We start from the raw sequence: 19,013 nt of genomic DNA, 5'->3' as shown, positions 1-19,013 counted from the left end.
TGGTAAAGCCTGTATCCATGCTGCCATCTAGAAATAGAGAACAGCATAACCGTAAATAGCCTGTATCCATGCTGCCATCTAGAAATAGAGAACAGCATAACCGTAAATAGCCTGTATCCATGCTGTCATCTAGAAATAGAGAACAGCATAACCGTAAATAGCCTGTATCCATGCTGTCATCTAGAAATAGAGAACAGCATAACCGTAAATAGCCTGTATCCATGCTGCCATCTAGAAATAGAGAACAGCATAACCGTAAATAGCCTGTATCCATGCTGCCATTTAGAAATAGAGAACAGCATAACCGTAATTCCTGTTTGGTAAATAGCCTGTATCCATGCTGCCATTTAGAAATAGAGAACAGCATAACCGTAATTCCTGTTTGGTAAATAGCCTGTATCCATGCTGCCATTTAGAAATAGAGAACAGCATAACCGTAATTCCACCACGGTAAATGCAATGATCAAAGGCACACCGCGGTCAGAATTCTACGACTTTCATGTCAGGCCTGGGGTAATGGTAATAGTAATGGTGATGTAATGACAGCCAATTTTAGTGTAAGGGGGTGAAATGTGTAATGGGCCATTTTTGCATTACAAGTGATGGTAATGTTAATGCGTTACTTGTAGAAAATATTCTATAATATCAGGGCTCGAAATTAACATATGCCCGTCAGTCTGTGACTGGTTAAAAGTATGGCGGACTGACATACATTTGTTTTAGTCAGTCAGATGGGATTGGTTAATTTTCTAAAGCATCATTTTGGAAAATATACTTATGAAATTTTATACACAGATTTGGCATGCTTCGATCTGTAGATATCTGACGAATCAGATTCGTAAATATAAATCCCACATTTAAGTGTTACAATATTGTCTGAGGCATATTGAGTTTAATTTCATTTTAATAACATTAATGAAATATATTTAATTAATTAATTCTGGAAAACTCTATTGGACTGGTAAAATTTTCTGCGAACTGGTTGAAATTATACCCCATCAGTCCGATTGGACTGGTGACATAAAAAGTCAGCTTCAAGCCCTGTAATTTAATGCTCATTATATTTACATATGTACATTCAAATATCTTATGATATTTTTTAAGTTAAGATTAATTCATCATATTAGTGATTGACTTTTAGACTTTATGAACAAAAGGATTAACTTCATGTATATGGTCTTTAAGAGTTCACAGTATTTAATGAACCACAGTATTTAATGAACAGCATTTAAGTTCTAATATTTAAGGTATAGTAAGTCAACATGTGTTGACTTCCTATACTTTAGGTATTAGAACTTAAATGTTGTACTTCAAATATTTAATGAATGTTTCTCTAAGGCTATTCGTAAGATTTCAAAGTAGACTGTTGTAAGATGTTTTTAGAAATTGTTCTTTCTTTCATACAGATGATCTCTGACAGATGAAACTTTTGAAACATGGATGATGATCAAATGCAATATATAACTTGAATGCAAGGTGAAGATAACGAACAGTGATCAATCTCATAACTCCTACAAGCAATACAAAATAGATAGTTGGGCAAACACGGACCCCTGGACACACCAGAGGTGGGATCAGGTGCCTAGGAGGAGTAAGCATCCCCTGTTGACCGGTCACACCCGCCGTGAGCCCCATATCCTGATCAGGTAAACGGAGTTATCCGCAGTCAAAATCAGTGTGCCAAGAACGGCTTAACAATCGGTATGAAACACGTCAGACAGCATTTGATCCAATGCGAGGTTGTATTGACGAACTAGATCGTTATAACGACCATAGAATTTGCGAAATGCTGACTTCAATCGAGACTGTTGAAATCCCTGTACCATCAACTTGTTTGTCAGTAGCTTACCTCGATTTAAAAACTGACTATACCCAGAACAAGCTCTTGCATATCGAATCAGTTGAGATATATAAACACCATATGCAGGTGATAATGGAATATTGCTACATAAATGTGGGAAGTTGACGATGGAGAAGCTGAAATCATCCCGTTTGTCATACAGTTGAGTTGTTAGTTTGCCGTTAATGTCTACTTTCAATAAAATATCTAAGTATGAAGCAGAAGTGGACGACTCTGTGGTGTCCTTTATTTCGAGCTCACAGGGATATATCAAATCGACATATGAATGAAAGCTATCATTGTTAATAGACAAAACGTCATCGATATATCTAATATATATATATATATCTATTGAATGTGTTTCCTAACATTGATGAACACTTTGTGTGCTTATGTTACTGTATATTTAAAATTCATAAAACATCATAAAGAAATGATTTTTCTGCCATTTCTTTAATATCAGTATGTTATGTAATGTGTAATGTAATGTACTCTCACGTAATGTGTAATGTAATGTACTCTCAAGTAATGTGTATTGTAATGTATTGTACTCTCAAGTAATGTGTAATGTAATGCACTCTCAAGTAATGTGTAATGTAATGTATTGTACTCTCAAGTAATGTGTAATGTAATGCACTCTCAAGTAATGTGTAATGTAATGTACTCTCAAGTAATATGTAATGCACTCTCAAGTAATGTGTATTGTAATGCACTCTCAAGTAATGTGTAAAGTAATGCACTCTCAAATAATGTGTAATGTAATGCACTCTCAAGTAATGTGTAATGTAATGTACTCTCTAGTAATGTGTAATGTAATGTACTCTCGAGTGATGTGTAATGTAATGTACTCTCAAGTAATGTGTAATGTAATGTAATGCACTCTCGTGTAATGTAATGTAATGTAATGCACTCTTAAGTAATGTGTAATGTACTCTCGAGTAATGTGTAATGTAATATACTCTCAAGTAATGTGTATTGTAATGCACTCTCAAGTAATGTATAATGTAATGCACTCTCAAGTAATATGTAATGTAATGCACTCTCAAGTAATGTGTAATGTACTCTCGAGTAATGTGTAATGTAATATACTCTCAAGTAATGTGTATTGTAATGTACTCTCAAGTAATGTGTAATGTAATGTATTGTACTCTCAAGTAATGTGTAATGTAATGCACTCTCAAGTAATGTGTAATGTAATGTACTCTCAAGTAATATGTAATGCACTCTCAAGTAATATGTAATGTAATGTACTCTCAAGTAATGTGTAATGTAATATAATGCACTCTCAAGTAATGTGTAATGTAATGTACTCTCTAGTAATGTGTAATGTAATGTACTCTCGAGTTATCTGTAATGTAATGTACTCTCAAGTAATGTGTAATGTAATGTAATGCACTCTCGTGTAATGTAATGTAATGCACTCTCAAGTAATGTGTAATGTACTCTCAAGTAATGTGTAATGTAATGCACTCTCAAGTAATGTGTAATGTATTGCACTCTCAGGTAATGTGTAATGTAATGCACTCTCAAGTAATCTCTAATGTAATGTAATGTACTCTCAAGTAATGTGTAATGTAATGCACTCTCAAGTAATGTGTAATGTAATGTACTCTCAAGTAATGTATAATGTAATGCACTCTCAAGTAATGTGTAATGTAATGTACTCTCAAGTAATGTATAATGTAATGCACTCTCAAGTAATGTGTAATGTAATGCACTCTCAAGTAATGTGTAATGTAGTGTACTGTCAAGTAATGTGTAATGTAGTGTACTCTCAAGTAATGTGTAATGTAATGTAATGCACTCTCAAGTTATGTGTAATGTAATGCACTCTCAAGTAATGTGTAATGTAGTGGACTCTCAAGTAATGTGTAATGTAATATAACACACTCTCAAGTAATGTGTAATGTAATGCACTCTCAAGTAATGTGTAATGTAGTGTACTGTCAAGTAATGTGTAATGTAGTGTACTCTCAAGTAATGTGTAATGTAATGTAACGCACTCTCAAGTAATGTGTAATGTAATGCACTCTCAAGTAATGTGTAATGTAGTGTACTGTCAAGTAATGTGTAATGTAGTGTACTCTCAAGTAATGTGTAATGTACTCTCACGTAATGTATAATGTAATGTACTCTCACGTAATGTGTAATGTAATGCACTCTCAAGTAATGTGTAAAGTAATGTACTGTCAAGTAATGTGTAATGTACTCTCAAGTAATGTGTAATGTAATGCACTCTCAAGTAATGTGTAATGTAATACATTAAAATTCAAAATAGGGGCAATGGCAATGATACTGGCAGTGTCAAATTTTCTAAATAATGTTAATGTAATGCATTGCTATGTAATTGACCCCAGGCCTGATATGTGTACCCCCATACCGTGAAACGTAATGCAAGGTGAAGATAACGAACAGTGATAACTTCATAACTCCTATAAGCAGTTCAAAATAGAGAGTTGGGCAAACACGAACCCCTGGACACACCAGAGGTGGGATCAGGTGCCTAGGAGGAGTAAGCATCCCCTGTTGACCGGTCACATCCGTCGTGAGCCCTATACCTAGATAACGTAAACAGAGTTATCCGTAGTCAAAATCAATCTGCCAAGAACGGCCTAACAATCGGTATGAAACACGTCAGACAGCATTTAACCCAATGATAGGTCGTATTGGCAAACTAGATCGTTATAACGACTATAGAATTTGCGAAATGCTTACTTTAAACAAGACTGTCGAAATCCTTGCACCATGAACTTGTTTGTCAGTAGCCTGCCTCAATTTATAAACTGACCATACGCAGAACAAGCTCTTGCGTATCGAATCAGTTGAGAGACATAAACACCATATGCAGGTGATAATGGAATATTGCTACATAAATGTGGGAAGTTGACGATGGAGAAGCTGAAATCATCTCATTTGTCATAAAGTTGAGTTGTTAGTTTGCCGTTAATATCTACTTTCAATAAAATATTGAAGTGGACAACTTTGTGGTGTCTTTTATTTCAAGTTCACTGGGATATATTGAATCGATATATGAATGAAAATTATCATTGTCAACAGATAATACGTCGTCGATATATCTAAATGTCGAATTGAAGGCCACTGCAAGAGATTTTTTCTCACGTAGAAGTTTTTGAATAAATTCTGCTTCATATGAATATAAAAACAGGTCAGCTAACAAAGGAGCACAGTTCATGCTAATGGGGATTCCAACAGACTGTTGGAAGACCTCGCTCACCAAAGACCACAAAGATATTGTCAATGAGAAACTCCAGCATTTTTTATTTCAACTTCAGAGTACTTGTGCGTGGAATAGAGTGGCGTTTAACAAAGTATTTTTTTGGATGACTGGTCACTAGATAGAAATATTTGCGTTTTCCATTTTTGTTGAAGAAGCAACTGTATGATGTTAAAAAATCTAGTCTTTAATTTATGGCGAGGAATGGTCCTGTAAAGTGCTGAAAACTGACCGTCTTCATTATATATTACAAACGTCACGTGACTGTCTCTTCACTATATATTATAAAATGTCACATGACTGTCTCTTCACTATATATTATAAAATGTCACATGACTGTCTCTTCTCTATATATTATAAACGTCACATGACTGTCTCTTCACTATATATTATAAACATCACATGACTGTCTCTTCTCTATATATTACATCACGTGACTGTCTTCTCTATATATTATACACGTCACATGACTGTCTCTTCACTATATATTATAAATGTCACATGACTGTCACTTCACTATATATTATAAACATCACATGACTGTCTCTTCTCTATATATTACATCACGTGACTGTCTCTTCTCTATATATTATACATGTCACATGACTGTCTCTTCACTATATATTACAAACGTCACATGACTGTCTCTTCACTATATATTATAAATGTCACATGACTGTCTCTTCACTATATATTATAAACGTCACATGACTGTCTCTTCACTATATATTATACACATCATGTGACTGTCTCTTCTCTATATATTACAAACGTCACATGACTGTTTCTTCTCTAAATATTACAAACGTCACATGACTGTCTCTTCACTATATATTATACACATCACGTGACTGTCTCTTCTCTATATATTACAAACGTCACATGACTGTCTCTTCACTATATATTACAAACGTCACATGACTGTCTCTTCTCTATATATTATAAACGTCACATGACTGTCTCTTCTCTATATATTATAAACGTCACATGACTGTCTCTTCACTATATATTATACACATCACATGATTGTCTCTTCACTATATATTATAAACATCACATGACTGTCTCTTCTCTATATATTACAAACGTCACATGACTGTCTCTTCTCTATATATTATAAACGTCACATGACTGTCTCTTTTCTATATATTACATCACGTGACTGTCTCTTCTCTATATATTATAAACGTCACATGACTGTCTCTTCACTATATATTATACACATCACATGACTGTCTCTTCACTATATATTATAAACATCACATGACTGTCTCTTCACTATATATTATACACATCACATGACTCTCTCTTCTCTATATATTACAAACGTCACATGACTGTCTCTTCTCTATATATTATAAATGTCACATGACTGTCTCTTCTCTATATATTATAAACATCACATGACTTCATGTCTCTTCTCTATATATTACATCACGTGACTGTCTCTTCTCTATATATTATAAACATCTGATTCACATGACTGTCTCTTCACTATATATTACAAACGTCACATGACTGTCTCTTCTCTATATATTATAAACGTCACATGACTGTCTCTTCTCTATATATTATAAACATCACATGACTCTCTGTTCACTATATATTATAAACGTCACATGATTGTCTCTTCACTATAGATTACAAACGTCATGTGACTATCTCTTCACTATATAATTATTTACAAACGGTCTAGCGATCAGTAGAAGTATTGTTTTATAAACACTGATTTTTAAAACTAAACACTTGTGGTTAAAATAGTTTAATAATATAAGGCAAGTTGAATACAAATGTAGATATTAATACATGAACATAACAAAGTTAATATCAAGTGGAGAAAATGGGATGACACATCCGGTCATGCACGGCTTTCATTCAAGAAGGTCAGTAACTGGTGTAATATGAATGGTAATTCATCATCAAACAAGAGGCCCATTCGCCACATCGCTCATCTGACACACACACAAACACACATCCAATTGTTGTGAATTCAAAAACATATTTGCAATATTCAAGTCATTCCCATGATGAATTTTGACAAAGTTACATATGGAGCGCCAAATTAACATAAACTCAAATAATTGAAGATATCTTCAATTATTTGAAGATATCAATTCAATTATTGCTCTCTTTAATTGAATTAATGCGCGCATTAAATCAATTATTGCTCTCATCAAGTGAATTAATGCGCGCTTCAATTCAATTATTGCTCTCATCAATTGAGTTAATGCGCGCATCAATTGAATTAATGAGAGCAATAATTGATTTAATGCGTGAATTAATTCAATTATTGCTCTCTTCAATTCAATTGATGCGCGCACTAATTCAATTAATGAGAGCAATAATAGATTTGATGCGCGCATTAATTCAATTATTGCTCTCTTCAATTCATTTGATGAGAGCATCAATTTAGTAGAAATATTGCTCGCAATAATTAATTTAGAGCTCGGTATAAATAATTTGATGATCTCTTTAATTCAATTGAAGATATCTTTAAATCATTTACAATGCTTTTGTATAAGGAATTAATGCGCGCATCAATTCTTTTAAAGAGAGCAACAATTCAATTAAAGATATCATTAATTCAATTGTGGATATGTTGAATTGAAGATATCTTTAATTATATAGTTGCTCTCTCTAAAAGAATTATTGCTCTCTTCAAATGAATTAAAGATATCATTAATTCAATTGAAGAGAGCAATAATTGAATTAATGCGCGCATTAAATACATTATTGCTCTCATCAAATGAATTAATGAGCACATCAATTCAATTATTGCTCTCATCAATTGATTTAATGCGCGCATTATATCAATTATTGCTCTCTTCAATTGAATTGTAGCTCGCATCAATTCAATTGTTTATATCATTAATTCATTTGAAGAGATCATTAATTCAATTAAAGCGCGCATCAAATCAGCTGAAGAATTAATGCTCTCATCAATTCAATTAATGAGCGCAATAATTCAGAATTGAAGATATCATTAATTATTTGAAGAGATCTTTAATTCAATTGTTGCGCGCATCAAATGAATTGATGATATCTTCAAATAATTGAAGATATCTTCAATTATTTGAGTTTATGTTAATTTGGCGCTCCATAGTTACAAGGTAAAAAAAAATATCATGTAATGGAATGTAATGTCTTGCCAGAAGGAACATATACATTTTTAATATGAAAACCCTGTCTTAAATAGTTTAAGATAGATCGACCTTCATGTGATGTGATGTCCTTTAATTGATAATATAGTAGTGCCAAAACAATTCAAGATATATTGAGCGAACAATTTCTTCCTATGATCCAAGGTGGATTGACCCCTGACCTTTGACCATGTGACCTCAAAATCTATAGGGGTAATGCTACTTTAAATTGGAAAAACAATATGCACACCCCTTCGAACTTCCATTGCAGGGGCATAAAAACTTGAATCAACACAACATTTGGATATAAAATCTTGAATAGAATGTTTTTATCAAATTCTTATATATTCCCATATCAGACTTTGATCTCCAGTTATGGCCCCACCTTACCTCTAGGGCCCCCTGAATTGAACAAACTTGAATTTGCACTACCTGAGGATGCTTGCATATCAACATGACAAATCATGGCCCTGTTATTCTTGCTAAGAATATTTTTTAAAATGTTTCCCTATGTATTCCAATAAAAAAATTTGATCCCATATTGTGGTTCCATCCTTCCCCTGTGCTGTGGGTCATGACTCAAACAAACTTCAATCACAGGGTTTTTAAAGGTTTTGATTTCAAGGAGCTGGGCCTTTCCATTTGGGAAAAATAGCAACATTTGCTTGAAATTGGGATAAATGTTATATAGATAAAACAAGTTGGAAGAAAACCAAACCAGTGCATTAAAGAGTAAATTGGACTCATTCTGACTTACATTTTAGTCAAAGCTTACCTCATTTAAATAATCAGAGGCCAAACAAATTAGGTTTACTTAACAATTTTGAAGCAAAATTTGTAATCTGTGGTCCTGTGAAGGTAATTTATGAACAATATAGACAACCTTGCTAAGCTTACTCTGATCTATCAATTTTCACTGTTTGGGAATTTTAAAGCAAAATTGGGTAAAATACATGCACCTGATTTTAGCATTGGGAATGGCGCCTTATTTTGGCCCCTTACAGACCCTAAAAATCCCTGAATCAGCTTTACCTCGGAATGCTTGTATATTAAATAAGTATCCATGATCCTATATTGTTCCTGAAAAAATTTATCCTATATATCCTCATGTAAAACCTTGATTACCTTTTATGAGTCCCCTCATCCAAGGATGATTTGTGTCATGTTTGATTGAAATTGGTGAAGTGGTTCTTGAGAAAAAGATTTGTAATAGATGCCACAATTTTTTTTCTAATTAATCATTAATCAACTAATTATGCTAATCAATATTTCTAATTAAGCATCTCCACTTCAAACAGGGCATGGCTTGTGGTTCTGGAAAAGAAATTGTAGTTTACAGACAGACAGACACTGTGATCAGAAAATTTCACTGGCAAGAAAAGAGTAAATTTGTTGCATTCTGCATGTGAGTAACACCTAAATGTATATTCTCTAACAGGAAATCACATCTACTCAGTGGCATAAGGAATCAAATGGAAAGGAAGGACATGAAGTCAAATCTATTTGTATTGGGATGTGTACATGGTGATACCTACACCCACTGAAAGTTCAATTGATGACTTAGTGCTTTCCCACACACATCATCCGTATCAGGCTCATCACCTGTGTTGTGTTACGATGTGTCTCTGTAAGTTCTTTCTTTCACTAAAATCTTTCTCACAAACACCACAGTTATAGGGTTTATCACCTGCATGTATCCTCTTATGCCGCCGTAAGTTCCCCGATTCAGAAAATGCCTTCCCACAGACATCACATTTAAATGGCTTATCACCTGTGTGTGTCCGTAAGTGTCTGTCTAAATCAGCTGACTGACTGAGAACTTTCCCACATATGTCACATTTACAAAGTGCCTCACCTGTATGTGTCTTCATGTGTCTCTGTAATCCTCCTAACAGACTATAAGTCTTTCCACAGACATCACATTTGTAAGCTCTATCACCTGTGTGTGTTATCATATGTCTCCTCAAGTTTCTTGCAACATAAAATGTCTTTGCACAGATATGACATTTGTAGGGTCTATCACCTGTATGTGTCCTCATGTGCACCTGTAAAGTCCCTGACTGAGTATAGGTATTCCCACAAACATCACATTCAAAAGGCTTCTCACCTGTATGTGTCATTTTGTGTCTCTGTAAAGAACATCTAGCCTTAAACTCTGTTCCACATAGATCACATTGAAAAGGTTTATCCCCTGTATGTGTCCTCATGTGCACCTGTAAAGTTCCTGACTGAGTATAAGCCTTTCCACAGACTTCACATTTATAAGGTCTATCACCAGTGTGTGTGACCATGTGAGACTTTAGTTTTTCTGTCACACTAAATTTGTCACATTGATCAGATTTATCACCAGAATGTTTACTCATGTGACTCTGTAAGAGTTTCGTTTGATTGAACACCTTCAGACAGACATTACATGTATAAAGTGTATCACTAGTATGTGTCCTGATGTGTTCCTTCACTTTCTCAGCTTCACTAAAATCATTTCCACTAAGATAAAATCCGTCCCCTGTGTGGGCCATCATGCTTCTCTTATGCTAAATGTCTTCCCACACACAAAGCATTGGTTTATCACCTGTGCATATCCTCCTAGGTATCCATAATTCATCCAACGATCTGCCTTATCACAGACATCACAGTTTCTACATGTGCCTCGTGTGCGACTACAAGTGTCCCGATTCACTGAATGCCTTCCCACACTACTGAGGAGATTTTTCACCTGTATTTGTCCTGACAAGTCGCTTCTGGTTTCCCGGGTCTTTATATAGAAGTCCTTTTTGATACAGAAAATCTTAATGTCCTGCCTCAATTTCATGCAATTAAAATTTTATTGCACCTGCAAGGATTGTGGTGAATAGAAATTCTTTCACTTTTTTCCATCCTGTTCAAATGAGAAAAAAAAATTAATTCAAATTAATTTTGCGAATTATAAGTGTCAGCACAAAAAACATGAAACAAGAGATCCAAAAGCCATAACATCAACCTTATTTACTTTGTTGGTCTGAAAAAGCTCTTAATCCTATCCTGTAGTCCTCTTTAGTTATTTCTCATGTACGTTGTAGGTAATTTATACCCCTCCACTCAAAATGTATCACATGTAATATTGAAACTTTGTAGTTCATCTTCCTGTAGCAGATACTATAAATGCCTCTGCTGAGAATTGAACCCGGGACCTCTAGCACCACAGTCCAGTATTCTTCCAATCAAGCTCAAGGGTTAACCCACTAGCCAGAGCTAGTAGAAATTAGGCCATGTATCTAACACAACAACATTGCCCCCCCCCCCCCCCCCCCCCCCCCCCCCGAGACAAAAGCGTCCCAGAGTGTCAGCACCTGGGGAGAAATTCAAGGGGGGGGGGAAAATCACTCTAACCTGCCAGAGATTAACCAAGTCCCAACATGAGTGCCAAACATTACATATACTGTTACCTACGCCTCTGCTTAGAATTGAACCTCTGGCATGACAGTCCAGTGCTCTACCATACAAGAAAGTTTATATAACAGTAATAACACTACCAAAGGAAGTCAGTACAAGTTCAGCTAAATATTTTCCTTGTTTTGATAGTTTTCCTAATAACTCATATTTGACTCCCCTCCGCGTTTGTTAAACTGGATCTTCATCAGGGCATGACAGAGGAAACACTCACACTATTATAACTAAAAGAATATTTTAAGAAAGCTAGTGTAAATACAGAGAAAAGGAATGAAAATCTCTGGCTTATCATCAGATAATTATTACTCTGAAAACAGAATTCACATTTTTCGTATTTATACTGGTTTTACAAGGGTCGTTGGTTGCTTATTTGTTTTACCTCATATTGAGACATCACCAGTTGTACGTGAAGTACCATAAAATCAAACCTATACTCTGGGCCCTAGAAGTGAGGGTTCTTCAATGTGTATTGTGTAACACCGGCTGCCATAAGGGATCTCCATTTTTATGAAAGACCTGTGATTCTCACTTCTATTAATGCCAAGCATTTGGCGAAGGAGCAATCACTACCTACATGTATATGTCTTACATGTAGGTTTGATGTGGTCATGGCACGAGCGGGGCTCAAACTCTCAACCTCCCGGTTCAACAGATACTCTACTATTGAGTTACCACATGCAGAGAATTTTTCAAGAGTATATATATATGTTTGGTTGTAACTACATAGATATAGTATAACCGTTTATGTTCATCACATGCTCAAAATAAGTTTTACCATGCAAGTCATCATTTGCATGAGAGATTGGGCTCCATTTATGTTTTTTGCCTGTAGCTCTTATTTATCCAAAATACTGATCTCCAAGGTAATTTAAAATTGTAGTTTGCACCTGGGTTTTATCTTGTTTCAATTTTACCGGCCCTTCTCTCACAGCCAATTCTTTAAAATTCTAGGTCTATCTACCGTATGCTTTTTCTAACTCATTACGGGGCACCTGATGCTGCAATCTTTACCATTAGCATGCATGATCCATCTGAATCATTACGGGGCACCATGCTGCAATCTTTACCATTAGCATGCATGATCCATCTGAATCATTACGGGGCACCTGATGCTGCAATCTTTACCATTAGCATGCATGATCCATCTGAATCATTACGGGGCACCTGATGCTGCAATCTTTACCATTAGCATGCATGATCTATCTCAGAATAACAAAAGGAGGAGACTGTCTAGTTTTTTTGTATGGGTCGTCAAAAAGTATCAATTTTGTATTTAATTTCAGAATTACACAATATAATTAAATTCTCATTTTCACAAAGTTCACACATTCAACTACAGTGCATCAAAATTTGACAAATTGTAGAAAATTTTCATTCTGTGATTTTTCCATAAAATTGAGCTTAAGTGTCTTGTCTCTTCATACATGTATAGATTTAATGACCCCTGGTTCGAGGCCTCTGCTGGTGGACTGTTAGTCCAAGATTTAGAAATTCATTTCAAAATTAAGGATTATCTCCCCCATGCATAGCTCTGATCCTTCGACGAATTTAGCTCCAGTGTTTGGCACTGTTTTTTCCTTTTAGCTCTTACAAGTTTATCGTTATTTAGGATTTCTAAAATTTCGGCTTGAGCATCACTGAAGAGACATTATTTGTCGAAATGCGCATCTGGTGCATCAAAACTGGTACCGTATAAGTTTTACATGGATCTGTAAGTGTCTCTCTAGCTGTGAAGTGTGCCAACACATTACATAAAACTTTTTCAAGAAAATGATTGAAACTATGTGGATCAGTGTAAATAGAAATAAAATTGGTCATTTCTTTGAGCTACACCATAAACTGTGATCTCTCCGTCTATATTATTCTACTAACCGTCTATAATCCAATGACAAAGCAACTTACTATGCTTATTAATTTTAACCCCGCTTGCTTACCGTACACTTTTAAGACAGGCAAGGCAACAAAAATCGTTCGTAAATATTTCGTATTCATATTTACCTGAATCATAGTGCATTGCTCGGTGGGCAACGCTTCCTTTGAGCTCTGCCTTTGTGATGTGACGAATAATCTGACTATTTTACTCACTTTCTGTGGGTCTTATCCCGAGAGGACGCGCAGGTGGGCCAAAATCGGGTGCTGGTAAAACGAGTAACAACGAAGTCGAGCCGTAACAATCTCGGGGAAAACCTCGAATGTTAACCCGTGGATTCACGGGCATCTTCGCTAACCAGGGGTTTTCAGTCCACAAGGGTGGATATAAGAATTATAGTGAATTTGGAAGTAAAAATCACACATTTGCGGGGTTTTTTTACGACCTAGTTGAATAAAAGTAGAATGTACATGTATTATTCATAACTACATGGATTTTTTGTTTGTTGGATTCTTTGAAAGTGGGAGTTATATATGTACATACTGAATGCATAAATGCGATGTCTATAGTCTGCATATAAGTGAAATAGATTTGAAATTAATTCTGTTAAGCTATCCTTTAATAGAAAGACATATCTTCAAATTATTGAACATATAAGATAGGTTAAATGCAATGAATAGATAGAGACATATCTAACATATTAATAAGGAGCGGACCCAGGAATAGCGATTAGAGGGCGCAACTTAATGAGACAGGCCTCTGGGGGCCACCTTGAGGCCCCCATGCAGTAGGTTCAGGGCGAAGCTCTTGTGGGGCCGGGGGGGGGACCCCTGGATTTTACAGAGCTGAATTAAGATGTCCATGAATCATTTAAAGGCGTAAGAAGCATAGAGAAAACTTGGAAGTACACATATACATATAGAGCTATATTCTTATCGCTCAGCTTCTTTATCGTGTCAACGTCTGTCGTGACACTGGACCTCCGTTTTTGAGGTCATATTCGAAAGACTCGTGACTCCCGAGTATTTGGTGAAGGAGCAACCATTGCTACCAAAAGTTTACATCTCAGGTTAGATCAGACAAAAGTTTACATCTCAGGTTAGATCAGACAAAAGTTTACATCTCAGGTTAGATCAGACAAAATTAAACGTCTTCGGTTAGATCAGACAAAAGTTTACATCTCAGGTTAGATCAGACAAAATTAAACGTCTTCGGTTAGATCAGACAAAAGTTTACATCTCAGGTTAGATCAGACAAAATTAAACGTCTTCGGTTAGATCAGACAAAAGTTTACGTCTCAGGTTAGATCAGACAAAAGTTTACGTCTTCGGTTAGATCAGACAAAATTAAACGTCTTCGGTTAGATCAGACAAAAGGAATAGTAGTAATACAAATTAAAGGTCAACAAACACAACTGTATAATCTAGAGCAGACAACAATCCCTATGACGCTCCACCTAAAAGAAATATGCGTATCATGACCATTGATCAACTGCAAAAGCATAAAAGACGAAAAAGAATTTCAAACAGCTATTCACCATTTAAAGCCAGACATACTATAGTGTGTGGAACAGAGTCCTGGCTCAAGTGGGTCAAACCAAGACAGAAACCATACAATCTAATTAAAATCAGACTTCTTAGATCCGTGCCGTATACTCTGCGTAAGTAGATTAATTAAAATCAGACTTCTTAGATCCGCGCCGTATACTCTGCGTAAGTAGATCTGACATAACCCGATTAGGGGTCATGTTCAGATGAACTTTATATCAGCCAATCAACGCGTCGGCTTTGAAACCGTATTATAGCGATTGTGAGCGTATCTAGGATCTGATTTTAATTAGATTGAGAAACCATAAATGACGCAATCAAATCTAGCAAAACATTCCCACCAGAACATAACGTACACCGAAACGACAGAGGTACACTAGGATGGGGTGTCTTTATTCTCAGAGAGAAATTAATCTATTCCATCCATCCATAAATACATACATTACATTCTTGGCACACTAATTTTGACTACGGATAATTCCGTTTACCTAATACTCAAGATATAGGGCTCACGGCGGGTGTGACAAGTTGACAGAGGATGCTTACTCCTCCTAGGTACTTGATCCCACCTCTGGTATATCCAAGGGTCCATGTTTGCCCAACTATCTATTTTGTATTGCTTATTGGAGTTATGAGATTGATCACTGTTTGTTATCTTCATCTTCCATCCATTGAAAAGACAGAATTTGTAACAGAATGAGAGCTGCGGTGGGACCTTCTGATTGGCACATTTTATATGTGGCACATTCTGATTGGCACATTTTATATGTGGGACCTTCTGATTGGCTCATTTTATATGTGACACCTTCTGATTGGCTCATTTTATATGCCACTCAGAGAGAAGAAATACCAGGATGAACTAAGGACATCACCACACCTTATATACCAAAACAATATCACAAACAAAATCGTAACGGGAGATTTCAACCTCACAGATATAAATTGGAACACACAAACAGCGAATGAACCTGATAGAGATCTATACAACAAGGACTCGCAGACATCATGAGCGCATATAGTCTCACTCAAATACACGAAAAACCAACCAGAGAAGACAACCTTTTTCAGAAATAATTTTAAAAAGTATGATCACTCAAAATATTGTTTTGTTTTATTTTAATTCAGACATTGTGAACAGGAATACATGTATTTCAAAAGAGAAAATGAAGAGTATGCATGGAAATTGGTGCAATTCAATTTTCTTTTAAAACATCAATTTAAAAGATTGTGAAAAATGAAAGACAAATAATTGTGATCTGGGGTCATTACAGATGTTTATATATGTAAGAGGAAGTGGTACCGAAAAAAATCACCACGTGTGTCATATTCCACCTTAAAGGGTGATCACGTTCGATCTTCAGAAGTATCTGATTTTTTTTCTTCAAATAAAAACCGTCAGTAACAGTTTGCAAGATGGGCAATTATAGGCCTCATATGAAGATATAAATTTTTATTCCTTGTGTGCACTGGTGGCGAACACATATAAAACTCGGACACTTTATCAACATCGATTTAAATGTTGCCCATAGTAAATTAATTAGGCCCCTAAAAGTTGAGTTTTTAATAATATCTCGCAGTACTTTCACAATCCGAAGGGCGCATGTGACGTCACTGTACCACGTGACTACCTACCTAATTAACTTGACTTTTTGAAATCGGGGCTTAGATTTAAGTCTGTATTGTGGTTAAATATCGCAAAATCTCGGCGAACGAACTATTAAAATTAATTACTATAAGCATAAAGAAGACAAAATGCATGTAATATTGTATACTTTGAAAACATGAGATGTGTCCTTTAACAAATAATGTGAATATACGTTTGGTTTGTATTTTCTTCCGTTCGAGATCCGCTCCTCTCTCCCTCATACACACATGCTGATTATAAAATTCAAGTTGTATCGGTTTAAAATTCCGATGTTTTTGTTGTTGCGGATTTATTAATTACATTTACCGTAATCGATTTTTAAAAATATGTTCAGATAAGAAAACTACAGTAAAGGTACAATTTTTATCATATTTTAAAAAAGTAAAAGTCAACTCTCCTGATTTGCCGGTACTAAAGGACAAAAATTTGAGTCCATAATTATTAATATATATAGATAATGAAAACATGGTTGATTACGCGAGTAGTTTATTACATATTTTAGGCTCTAATGTTGTTTTTCGGTCTTTTTGAGAATTGTTCATTCATGTAAAGAAATCATCATCTTCATATGAGATGCCACAAATTTTGAACTGTGCTGTAATAACAAGAGGCCCATGGGCCACATCGCTCACCTGAGTCACCTTGGCCCATATCTGAAGACTTTCCATATATATTTGCATGTAAAACCTTAGTCCCTATTATGGCCCAAACTACCCTTTGCAAACTTGAATCTACACTATGTCAGAAAGCTTTCATGTAAATGTCAACTTCTTTGGCCCAATGGTTCTTGAGAAAAAGATTTTTAAAGCTTTTTCCTATATTTGTATGTAAAACTTTCACCACCCCCCCACTTGTGGCCCCATCCTACCCCCCTGGGGCCATGATTTGAACAAACTTGAATCTGCACTATGTCAGAAAGTTTTCTTGTAAATATCAGCTTTTCTGACTCAGTGGTTATTGAGAAAGATATTTTAACTATATATTTGTATGCAAAACTTTGATCCCCCCTTGTGGCCCCATCCTACTCCCGGGGGGGGGGGGGGGGTCATGATTTCAACAAACTTGAATCTGCACTATGTTAGAAAGTTTTCATGTAAAAATCAGCTTTTCTGGCTCAGTAGTTCTTGAGAAGAAGATTTTTCCTATATATTTGTATGTAAAACTTTGACCCCCTATTGTGGCCCCATCCAACCCCCGGAGCCCATGATTTGAACAAACTTGAATCTGCATTATGTCAGGAAGCTTTCATGTAAATCTCAGCTTTTCTGGCTTAGTGGTTCTTGAGAAGAAGATTTTTAAAGTTTTTCCCTATATATTTGTATGTAAAACTTTGATCCCCCCTTGTGGCCCCATCCTACCACCGGGGGCCATGATTTGAACAAACTTGAATCTGCAATATGTCAGGAAGCTTTCAGGTAAATTTCAGTTCTTCTGGCCCAGTGGTTCTTGATAAGAAGATTTTTAAATGACCCCACCCTATTTTTGCATTTTTTGTGATTATCTCCCCTTTGAAAGGGACATGGCCCTTCATTTGAACAAACTTGAAAGCCCTTCACCCAAGGATGCTTTTGGTCATGTTTGGTTGAAATTGGCCCAGTGGTTCTGGAGAAGAAGTCGAAAATGTGAAAAGTTTAACAGACAGACGGACAGACAGACAGACAAAAAGCGATCAGAAAAGCTCACTTGAACCTTCGGTTCAGGTGAGCTAAAAATGATTCAATGAATCAAAATATTGAGCTGAAGGCTACAGTAAGATATTTTTTCTTCTCATATAAGGCTTTTGAATAAGTTTTACCTCCTGAGATCAACAATTAAAGGAGCACAATTCGTGCCCATGGAAATTCCAACAGACTATTTTTATATTTGACGTTGTCAAGGCACGTGCAGGGTACAAACATACGAACTCTCAGTCAAGAAGCAAAGACTTTAAAAAGTGCGACAGCTAAAAAGGGGAATAAAAACTCCCACATATTAACCAGTATGACAGCTAATAAAGAATAAAAAACTCCAATACATTAATGTGTAATAAGCTATATATTTTAGAAATGCTATTTCTGATTTAATTTTATAGAAAACAAGGTAAAATATAAGCAGTTTTTGCTGGATTTCAAACCACATTCTACACACAAGTACTCTGAAGTTGATATTTTTAAAAAGATGCTCGAGTTCCTCATTGACAATATCTTCATTGCCTTTAGTGATCAGGTCTTCAACAGTATGTTGGAATTCCCATGGGCATGAATTGCGCTCCTTTGTTAGCTGACCAGTTTTCATATTGTTTTGAGGCAAAATTTATTCATAAGAAGA

General features: G+C 35.5%; 1 protein-coding gene and 1 long non-coding RNA gene across 3 annotated transcripts in view; both read right to left on the bottom strand.

Annotated features, from left to right (window-relative positions):
- LOC130054394 (uncharacterized) overlaps positions 1-17,526 on the bottom strand; it is a 74,297-nt gene extending 56,771 nt beyond the window's left edge. The window contains exon 1 of the long non-coding RNA XR_008802705.1: positions 17,394-17,526. This is a non-coding gene — a long non-coding RNA (uncharacterized LOC130054394). The remainder of the gene's footprint in view (positions 1-17,393) is intronic.
- LOC125669188 (zinc finger protein 239-like) lies at positions 6,822-13,797 on the bottom strand. 2 transcript variants are annotated; one of them, XM_056163966.1, is made up of 2 exons: positions 13,643-13,797; positions 6,822-11,093 (listed from the first exon to the last, which is right to left on the bottom strand). In XM_056163966.1, the coding sequence occupies exon 2, from the start codon at positions 10,735-10,737 to the stop codon at positions 9,814-9,816; it is 924 nt and encodes a 307-aa protein (XP_056019941.1). In that variant the 5' UTR covers positions 10,738-11,093; positions 13,643-13,797; the 3' UTR covers positions 6,822-9,813. The 2 variants fall into 2 exon arrangements, with proteins under 2 accessions (XP_056019941.1, XP_056019942.1); XM_056163967.1 differs by having other exon boundaries at positions 13,730-13,772.
- Positions 17,527-19,013: the final 1,487 nt, after the last annotated feature.

Source organism: Ostrea edulis, chromosome 4 (assembly GCF_947568905.1).
Source record: "Ostrea edulis chromosome 4, xbOstEdul1.1, whole genome shotgun sequence".
In the NCBI taxonomy this organism is placed as follows: Eukaryota; Metazoa; Mollusca; class Bivalvia; order Ostreida; family Ostreidae; genus Ostrea; species Ostrea edulis.
The sequence above is the reverse complement of the archived record's forward strand: the minus strand, read 5'-3'. Positions and strand labels throughout refer to the sequence as shown.

What these genes read in the sequence shown, in the direction of transcription:
- LOC125669188 (XM_056163966.1), bottom strand. Translation starts at nt 10,737, where the DNA reads ATGATGGCCCACACAGGGGACGGATTTTATCTTAGTGGAAATGATTTT.